Genomic DNA, 10,474 nt, shown 5'->3' with positions numbered 1-10,474 from the left:
AAAGGAATGAATGGCAGAGTCCAACCAAAGCCTGAGGTCTCAAAAAAGCAAGATTGAGAATTGATCATTCAACCTGGCAAAATGAAAGTATATACAGCTAACCTCAACAAAGGCAGTCAAGTGGAGGCATGAAAGCCTCCTGAATAGACTGGATATGTGAATATCAAATGGACTGAACAGCTAGACAGACCCAAGTACAGTTGACCTTTAACATGGGTTTGAACTGTGCAAATCCACATAGAAGCAGATTTTCTCCTCTGCCAAGACAGCAAGACCAATTCCTCCTCTGCCTCAGCCTACTCAACACAAAGAGGAAGACCTACCTATATGATGATCTACTTCCACTTAATAGTAAAAATATTTACAGTTCCCTATGATTATCATAATTTTATTTTCTCTAGCTTTATCTTATTAAGAGACAGGATCTCACTACCTTACCCAGGCTGGGCTTGAACTCCTAGGCTCAAGTAGTCCTCCTGCCTCAGCCTCCTGATCTCTATCTTACCTTTTTCTTTTTAATTATGGGTATATAACGAGTACCTTTAAGAAAATATATATAAAACATGTTAATTGACTGTTACTGGAAAGGCTTCAGGTCAACAGTAGGCTATTAGTAGTTAAGTTCTGGGGAAGCCAAAAAGTTATACTTGAATTTTCAACTGTGTGGAAGGTGTTCCTAATGCCCTCATTGTTCAAGTGACAGTAGTACTCCAAGGTTAATTTTGTTCACAGTAGAACGGCTAAGTCAGCAACAACCATCTTAGAAAATGAATACTGTCCTTTTCTTTCAGCACAGAAATTATAAGATCAAAAGGAAGCCATGTGGAAGATCCTTTCCTGTTAAAGAAAACTCTTTAACACATGTAAAATTCTATTACCAACCATAATTAGTTCAGTCTCTACAGGGGATTCATCAACATTTTATTTTTTTGAGACAGAATCTCACTTTGCCATTCCTGGAAGTGTGCTATGGCTCACAGAGCTCACAGCAACCTTAAACTCACGAGCTCAAGTGATCATCTTGCCTCAGTTTTTCATTTTTAGTAGAGACAAGGTCTCACTCTTGCTCAGGCTGGTCTCAAACTCCTGAGCTCAAGTGATCCACCCACCTCAGCCTCCCAGAGTGCTAGGATTATAGGCGCAAGCCACCTGTGTCCCACCTCCATGAAGATTTTCAATCACTTTAAATGCCCACCTATAGAAACAGTTCAACTCATTGTTGAAGGTACTATTTACTCCTATTTTTCAAAAATTAAGATTACAGGCATCTGGCTAGGCATGGGGTAGCTCACACATAATCCTAACACTCTGGGAGGCTGCTGTGGGAGGATCACTTGATGCTAGGAGTTTGAGAGCAGACCAGGCAACAGAGAGAAATGCCATCTCTATTAAAAATAGAAAAAATTGGCTGGCGCAGTGGCTCACCTGTAATCCTAGCACTCTGGGAGGCCAAGGTGGGTAGATTGCTTGAGCTCATGAGTTCAAGACCAGTCTGAACAAAAGCAAGACCCTGTATCTACTAAAAAGAAAAACTAAGGCAAGGGAATTGCTTGAGCCCAAGAGTTGGACATTGCTATGAGCTATGATGCCATGGCATTCTACCCAGGGCAACAGCTTGAGATGGTCTTAAAAAAAAAAAAAAAAAAAGAAAAGAAAAAAAAGAAAAAATTAGCCAGGCATCAGGGCAGACACCTGTAGTTCCAGCTACTGGGGAGACTGAGGCAGGAGGATCACTTGAACCTAGGAGTTTGGGGTTGCTGTGAGTGAGGCTGATGTCATGGACTCTATCCTGGGCAACAGAATGACATTGTGTCTTGGGATTAAAAAAAAAGATTACAGACATTTTCTTCCTCTTTTTTGCTTCACTGCTAGAAATCATAATCAAATTAACAAGCTGACCAATGTGTCAGCTTGCCAGTTGAGATTTCTTTTTTTTTTGAGACTGAGCCTCAAGCTGTCCCCCTGGGCAGAGTGCCGTGGCATTACAGCTCACAGCAACCTCCAACTCCTGGGTAAACACAAAAATAACCTGACTGTAGAGGGCCAAACAGTAAAAACACACACAAGCTGACAGAAGGTGATCCAGTCATTCCTTAGCCCTCTTTCACTTGCTGGACTGTCAGGCTCCTCCTGCCTCAGGGTACACACAGATACTATTTGCTCAGCTCGAAATACTCTTCTTTTAGCCTCTGCCTGGTGGATGTACCCTGCTGATATTATGTAACAATCCAGTCGCATCCTGCTTTTTCCTTTAATAGCACTCATCAAAATGATTATTAAAATAAAGATGGCAAAACCTTAATTTGACCACTCTTTGACCACCTGCCTAAATCCCACCTCACCATGGGTTAGGTAAAAACATAGATACTATTTCTAGGAAAGGTATGCTTCTTACAGTGTTAAGGCAAGTAAGTAAAAGTCAGTGGCAAACATTTTTAAATTTAGAAATTTATTCTGTTTAATCCACAAGCTTTATATAGCTTTAGTTAAAAAAAAAAACAAAAACAGTGGAACCAAGACACTATTTCAAAAGTATGGGCCCTTCCAGCCTTCCAAATACAAGAGCTCTGAAAGTTGTATATACCAATTGGAAGAACTAGACAAAAATAAGAATGGAGCCATGACATTGCATAAAACAAATTTTATGTAACTGAAGGATCCTCCCTGGGACTAATTGCCTTTATAAAAGAAAAAAAGAAGAAACAAAAACAGAAGAACAAAATAGAATGAAATTCCAGTGTTCCAAATCAACCTGTTACATGTCAATATAAACCCACAGTGTCCTGGCAAACAACATGCTTTCATTCTGTCTCATCCTCGAGCTCAAATCCTGATTCATTTCAGCAGAGACTCCACAGGCAACAGGAAAGATGTGGCATTAAAATATTCATTTATACTTTTGTGGTAGATTCAACAGTGGTCTTATTTCTGGGCAAGCTTACAAACCATACAAGGTTGGCAGCATAACTTAAATGGGTGCTAAGACTCAAAGGAGAAAAAGTTAAGAAAAAGGAAAAAAAAAAAAAAAGGAAAAAATCCTCTGGAATAGCCAGGGGCATTTAAAGAAACCATAAGAATGCCAACAATATTTAAACCCCCTTTTTTAAAAAGAGAATTTTTTTTTGGCTTAAAATATTTCCCTCTAAATGAATTTATGTCAGCTGTCAATGAAAGAATGTCACTAATACACTGTGGACACCTTTGCAATGTAAATCCATGCCCTTTTTTTTTTTACATGGTGAACTTCAACCTAGCAATTATTACAACAAATGTTATAGTCTAAAGCTCAAACACATTTTAGCAATTTTGAAATTGAATTGCGTACAAACCAAATAAAATTTACATCATAACAAACATTTCCACCTAAGACTGTGGGGACACTTGAGCCTTCCGCATTGATCTCAGGGCCTTTTCACGCAGGTGCTTTTCTAAGTCATCAAGGTTATCTTCAGCTTCACTTTCAGTCTCCTAAAAAATCAGAGTAGTCATGTTAAATCTTGAGACAACTGTGGAAGACAATGAACAAAGAGCCTAATCAAACTGTAGTGATGGGTGCACAACTCTAAATATATTAAGATTCAATGAATTATTCACTTTTAGTGTTTTATCTTAAAAGAATTTTGTTTTGTAAGAGATAGGTATCACTCTACTGTAGCCCAGGCTGGTCTGGCAATGGTGCATCATAAGCTCACTATAATCTCACACTCCTGGGGACTCAAGGAATCTAATCCTCCCACCCAGGCCTCCCAAAGCAATGGGATCACAAGTTTGACCCACCTCATCTGGCCACCTAGGAGTTACGCTTTGTAAATAAACAACATTAAGCTTTTTTGCAGTCACTTGTGTTCTAATTCTTGGTCCTGGCAAATCACCAAGAAACAGATCTAAATAGGGTTTTTTAATTTTTATTTTATTTTTTTTGAGAACGCCTCAAGCTGTCGTCCAGGGTAGAGTGCAGTGGCATCACAGCTCATAGCAACCTCCAGCTTCTGGGCTCAAGCAATTCTCCAGTCTTCACCTCCCAAGCAGCTGGGACCACAGACACCTGGCTATTTTTTGGTTGCAGCCTCATTGTTGTTTGGCGGGCCTGGGCTGGATTTGAACCCGCCAGCTCTGACCTTAGCCATTTGACAGGCACCGAACCAGGCTTTTAAAAAATTTTTTTTTTATTTTTGAGACAGAGCCTCAAGCTATCCCCCTGGGTGGAATGCCATAGCATCACAGCTCACAGCAATCTCCAACTCCTGGGCTCAAGCGAGTCTCCTACCTCTGCCTCCCAAGTAGCTGGGACCACAGGCACCCGCCACAACACCTGGCTATTTTTTGGTTGCAGCCATCATTGTTGTTTGGTGGGCCCAGACTGGATTCAAACTCGCCACCTTAGGTGTACATGGCTGGCGCCATAGCCACTTGAGCCACAGGCACCAAGCCTAAATTTTTTATTTTGAGAGTGTCTCACTTTCGTCCTTGGTAGAGTGCCATGGCGTCATACCTCACAACCTCAAACTCTGGGGCTCAAGCGATCCTCTTGCCTCAGCCTCCCCAACAGCCGGGACTACATGTGTCTACTATAACATGCTATTTTTTAGAGACAGGATCTCGCTCTAGCTAAGGCTGGTCTCAAACTCCTGAGCTCAGGCAATCCACCCTCCTCGACCTCCCAGAATGTCAGGATTACAGGTATGAGCCAACATGCCCAGCCAAAAAGAGTTAATCATTGAGTAGTCAAATATTAGAAGGATTTAGTTACTTCTCAAAATCAAGTAATTATGCTGTCTGCATATATACTGCAAGATAGCTACGTTCAGAGTCCATAAATACCTTCTTAGGCTCTGGTGCGGTCTCTGGTTCTTCTGGTGCTGATGTGGTTGTGGCAGCAGCAATGGCTGCAGAGGTTGCAGGAGCTGTGGCAGCTACAGCCATAGCCTTTTCCTTCTTGTGTTTTTTGTGCTTCTTGTGCTTCTTATCCTTTTTGTGTTTCTTGTCCTTCTTTTTCTTCTTCTTCTTCCCACCTCCTTCTTGATCTGAATTCTGGAAATCCAGATAAATAACAGTAATATAATCAATCCAGTTAAAAGTTTGTCCAACTCAACATTCTATTTCCTCAAGTGAATATCTAAATGGACTAATCTCAAAATTGTAAAAGATTCAGCAGGTGGGAGTAGGGAAGGCTCAAAGCCAATCACTACCAAGAAAAGTATTCCCACAGATGGGAACCACACTGAAAGCAAAAAAAATTTTCACACATTCTAAGAGTAGGAAAGGGCCTTGAAAGTAACTGATTCTTACAATTTTCCCCAACTAACTTCACATTAAGCCAGGCTTCCTACCCGTAAGATGGCAGTCAGGTACCTAGGACTGGACTATATCAAGGGCTACCTCCAGATGAACTGAATTCCAGCTTTTTTTTTTTTTGAGACAGAGCCTTAAGCTGTTCCCCTGGGTAGAGTGCTATGGCAGGCATCACAGCTCACAGCAACCTCCAACTCCTGGGTTCAAGTGAGTCTCCTGCCTCAGCCTCCCAAGTAGCTGGGACCACAGGCACCTGCCATAACGCCTGGCTATTTTTTGGTTGCAGCCGTCATTGTTATTTGGCAGGCCCGGGCTGGATTCGAACCCGCCACCTTAGGTGCATGTGGCTGGCACCTTGGTTGGTTGAGTCACAGGTGCTGAGCCTGAAGAATTCTCCTATCTGTAGAGAGGGGGTAATTTGTTTTTCTTCACTGCCAATATACCAATTATTTTTTTTTTGAGACACTGTCTATGTTGCCCTGGGTAGAGTGCTGTGGCATCACAGCTCACAGCAACCTCAAACTGTTGGACTCAAGTGATTCTCTTGCCTCAGCCTTCCAAGTAGCTGGGACTACAGGGGCCCACCACAACACCTGGCTTTTTGTTATTGTTGCAGTTTTTGGCCGAGACTGGGTTTGAACCTGCCACCTCTGGTATATGGGGCAGGCGCCCTACTCCTTGAGCCAGAGGGCTTGCCCGACCTGGCTATTTTTTGTTGCAGTTGTCATTGTTTTTAGGTGGCCCAGGCAGGGTTCGAACCCACCAACTTCAGTGTGTGTGGCTGGTGCCATAACCATTGTACTATAGGTGCTGAGCCATATGTATCAAATGTATGGAAAAGGCAGGCTTACTATTGACCATCTGGTAATTTTTGAATTTCACATTTCTAAGCAATTACTTAAAATTTCTCATAACCCATAACTAGCCTGCACGATAATTTAGTCAACCATATTAAGATGACATCTAACCCCTTATTTAACATAGCAACCTGTCCAAGATCAGATTTATAACTCACAAAGGAAAAACAAGTTAAACTCCTATATTTTAATAACCCAATGTTATTTTCTCTGCTTTAAAGTGACCATGTGCAAATTTATAAAAGGTGTGCAATCTAAGGCACATACTCTTGCCGGTGATGGGCTTGGTGTTGGGCTTTTAGCCTTTTTAATTGGTACAGCTGGTGACCAGTTTGTAGAGGGTGACTGAGACTGGACAGGGGATGGAGGTGCTGGGAGCTTTTTAGCTGCTGGCTCAGGAGATCCGGAGACAGACCGGGAGGATGAGACCCTCCTCACGGACTGTGGGCTTGGTGAAGCAGCCCTAGACAAAGGAAAAAAAAAGAAAAAACACCAAAACCAAAAACCAACATTAGCAATGATATCAGACATCTTTTTGTAAGAAAAAATAAGTTAACCAACCACATTATACAACCAGATTGCAAACTTCAAACATTTTATAACAGTTTGGCAGTTAATTCTACTAACGTATATCAATTCACATAACCTAAGTCTCCTAGAGGGTAGCTGAAGCCTCATAAATCCTCTATCCACTGTTATCGTTGCTTCTCTTATGAAATTCATAATGCCAGTTTCTTACATTACACACACAAGAAATGCTTATGTATTACTTGAATTTAGTTTTTAAGACATAGCTTTCAAAATATGTGATACTACTGAAATAATTTTTATCTTAAGGAACTACTCTTAAAAGGGAATAGGATTTGTGACTAGCACCTATAAAGTTTGGCTTAGAATGTACATTCACAACTCACTCCTTTCTGGAATTTCTCAGTAATGCAAACAGAAAAAAAAAAAGCATTCAAATACAAAAGCTATGGAAGTAAGCATTCCTAACCAAAAAGCATAAAATATTTTTACTTTTTTGTTTTTTTAGGTTCCGGAGTCCTGGAGACTCTCCTAATGGGCCTAGTACTTGGAGATGGGGACTGCCTTCTTTGGGGTGATGGCGATGCTCCTCTTCGAACAGGTGGAGGACTTGAGGAGGTCTGAGGAACTCGAGGCCGTGGTGAGGGCGAATGCCGTTTGTTTGGTTGTGGTGACCGGGGCTCCCGGGTAGAGCGGCTTGGCGAAGATCCTTTCCTATGCTTTGATGATAATGAAGGTGATCGTCTCTTGGTGACTGGGGAACTTCTTTGTTTAGGAGGTGGAGAGTGAGAGACCCGACGCTTTGGTGGTGGAGATGGTGATGCCCTTCGTTTAGGAGGGGGAGGAGGAGAAGCTGTTCTTCTCTTTGGAGGTGGAGAAGGAGAGTATCTCCTTTGTATTGGAGGAGAGTATCTTCTAGGAGAAGGTGAGCGCCGACGAGGGGGAGGAGAAGGAGTCCTAGGAAAAACACACATTATTAAGCTGAAAGGCCCGAGAAAATGAGGAAATGGTTTATAAAGAATAACCAGTAGTCATGACTATACTGTAATTAGCACTGGGCAAATGGAATACATCATATTTATAAGACATAATTTTATTCTCATTAAAAGTAAAAAAAAATTACTTAGTAAAACTTTTATCTTAGATGACTACAAAACAGGACATTCTGATTAATGGAGGAATTCGCAATTTGCAGAAAATGTGTCAAAGCATTTGAAAATAACCTATATGGAATTTACTTTTTTTTTTGAAAAGCAAACCTTCCATTGCTTTGAGGTAACTGTGAACATCAGTTATGATTATGTAATAACTAGGTAACTACATTAGCAGGACTCTACTGACTATGGTTAACTTACTCAGAAAGGGTGCGCTTTAAAGAGCTCTCCTATGTGGTGTCCTCTCTGAACTGGCGTTTGGACTCTGCATTAATAATTAGAGTTCACTGCACAAGCTATTAAAGATAACTCCACCTCCCCTCAAAGAAACTGCTTCACTTTCTGTCTCAAAAGACCACTTTTCACTACTGCTGGGCAGAATGCATCTCCATGAAGACCCAACCTGGCCTTCCTCGGAATCCTTAATTCCTATATAATCCTAACTTGACTTTTAGGAATTAGACTTGAGCATAACATTCAGGCCCAAATGCCTAATTTGTTCACTGATCTTTAGACTCTGAGCTCAAAATAAATAAATTCTTGCCCAGAATCAGCTTTACAGAAGGATATTTTGAGGGCCATGTGGCAGAGTGCAATTACATCATTTCACTTGGGCAATTATTTACCTTCTGAACTTCCATTTCTTCACCTGGAAAATGGTAAAAATACACCTACCAAGCAAGGTCGCTTTGAGGATTCGAGGTAAAGTATATAAATGAAACAGCTAGCACTCTGCCTGGCACTGAACAGGCAGGCATTCAAGAGTGGTAGCCAGCCATATATGGTTTGGCAATGTATTTGAGTAACACCATTAAAATGGTTTTCTAATTTTTATTTTAAAATTCAAAACTATAAAATTATCCTCAATACTTACTATCAACTAAAATACCAATACCATCCTAGTCATTTCTTTGTTCCAGGAACTTAAATCTCCCTAGTTCCCACAAATCTGTGAAGGTTCCTCAGTTTTTCTCACGACTGACATTTTTGAAGAGTACTGTCTGTTACTTCGTAGAGTGACCTGCACCATGGGTTTATCTGACATTTCCTAATTATTATTATTATTTTTTTGAGATAGAGCGTTAAGCTGTCACCCTGGGTAGAGTGCCGTGGCATCACAGCTCACAGCAACCTCCAACTCCTGGGCTCAAGTGATTCTCCTGCCTCAGCCTCCCAAGAGGCTGGGACTACGGGTACCTGCCACAACGCCCGGCTATTTTTTGGTTGCAGCCGTCATTGTTGTTTGGTGGGCCTGGGCTGGATTTGAACCTGTCAGCTCAGGTGTATGTGGCTGGTGTCTTAGCCACTTGAGCCACAGGCGCTGAGCCAACACACTTCCTAATTATAAAACTGAGGTTCTGTGCAACTGACAAGCATTCTACAGAGGTAAACAGGAAGTACATCTAATATGACTTATTGGGGATGCTAATTTTGATTACTTAAGCAGGTATCTGCCACAATTCTCTAATAGTTATTTCTTTTTAATCACTAGAGTCATATCACCTTTTAATTTATTTAGCATCATTATTGCATACTAAAAAATCCACCTATTTTAAAGTATACAATTCAGTAGTTTTAGTATATTCACATGGTTGTACAACCTTTGCCACCCCACATTCCCAACTCAGTCCAGATACCACTGATCTACTTTCTATCACTACAGATTTGTGTATTCTGGACTTTTCAAATAAATGAAATCATGACATGTGGTCTTTGATGACTGATTGAACTACACTACTCTAATAAGATAAAATAATCACAAAGATTTGGTCATTCCAATAAGCCTGAACTGGCATATTCGACAAAGTACCTTCGTCGTGGTGGTGGTGTAGGAGATCGGCGCCTTCGAGGAGGAGGAGCAGGAGAAGGTGAACGTCGCCTTCTAGTAGGTGGTGGGGAGGGACTTCTTCTCCGTCTACCACTAAACCAAAGAAGAATTATAGGTAATTCTGAGTCAGTGGCATTTATAATTAAGTGACCCAAAAAGACAGTTTCAATAATCATAAACCCAGAGGGCAATACTGGTTATATGTTTCAGAACAGTGCTTTTTCAAACTATAGGTTGCCAAGACCCATTCATTAGGAATTTGGATGTGAGGCAACATTACAAAAAAAAAAAAAAAAACAAAAACACTCCCCAAGAACACAGATTTTTAACTATGACGCACATCAGCTGGGAAGCTTTATCTGAACTTTATGTCTATCTATGTCAGGGCTCAAGTCTAACCAGGTGTTTTTGAAAAAGTCTACAGGTGTTTCTGTTGTTAGGAATCAACTGCTTTAGAACCGCTAATAAATTTAAAATAGAAATCTAGCTAGTGGCTTATAAGACCTAAATCTGGTGTCACTGCTCTAAACTTTTAATTTTTCTGATGTATCTTTACTACTCTAGTGTTGAATACTGTTACCAAAATACATTATCCCAAGATAATCCATCAAAGTTGTGTGAACACTAAAGCTATCCTGGGAAAAATGCAGTTAAAATATAGATGAGAACCACATAAAGCTTAATTTTATACTCTGTTAAAAGTTAATCAACACGAAAAGCACACTTGAAAAATAAGATTGTAGGCTCGGTGCCTGTGGCTCAAGCGGCTAAGGCGCCAGCCACATACACCTAAGGTGGCGGGTTCGAATCCCCAG

At 40.9% G+C, this 10,474-nt stretch overlaps 1 protein-coding gene across 10 annotated transcripts in view; it reads right to left on the bottom strand.

The window, feature by feature from the left end:
* Window positions 1-2,422: 2,422 nt before the first annotated feature.
* SRRM1 (serine and arginine repetitive matrix 1) overlaps window positions 2,423-10,474 on the bottom strand; it is a 33,150-nt gene continuing 25,098 nt past the window's right edge. For 7 of the 10 annotated variants that reach the window (XM_023519084.1, XM_023519085.1, XM_012811422.2 and 4 more), the window contains 5 exons: window positions 9,642-9,752; window positions 7,170-7,634; window positions 6,417-6,612; window positions 4,822-5,031; window positions 2,429-3,468 (listed from right to left, as the gene is read on the bottom strand). In XM_023519084.1, the coding sequence (XP_023374852.1) occupies window positions 3,364-3,468; window positions 4,822-5,031; window positions 6,417-6,612; window positions 7,170-7,634; window positions 9,642-9,752 (1,087 nt within the window). In that variant the 3' untranslated portion in view covers window positions 2,429-3,363. Of the gene's footprint in view, window positions 3,469-4,821; window positions 5,032-6,416; window positions 6,613-7,169; window positions 7,635-9,641; window positions 9,753-10,474 lie in introns of all 10 variants that reach the window. The other 3 variants (XM_003799768.2, XM_023519087.1, XM_023519090.1) reach the window with 1 other exon arrangement.

This window comes from Otolemur garnettii, unplaced genomic scaffold (assembly GCF_000181295.1).
Source record: "Otolemur garnettii isolate 467f Iridium unplaced genomic scaffold, OtoGar3 scaffold00156, whole genome shotgun sequence".
Taxonomy (NCBI): Eukaryota; Metazoa; Chordata; class Mammalia; order Primates; family Galagidae; genus Otolemur; species Otolemur garnettii.
Note: the sequence above shows the minus strand (reverse complement) of the source record. Positions and strands in the feature narration are given on the sequence as shown.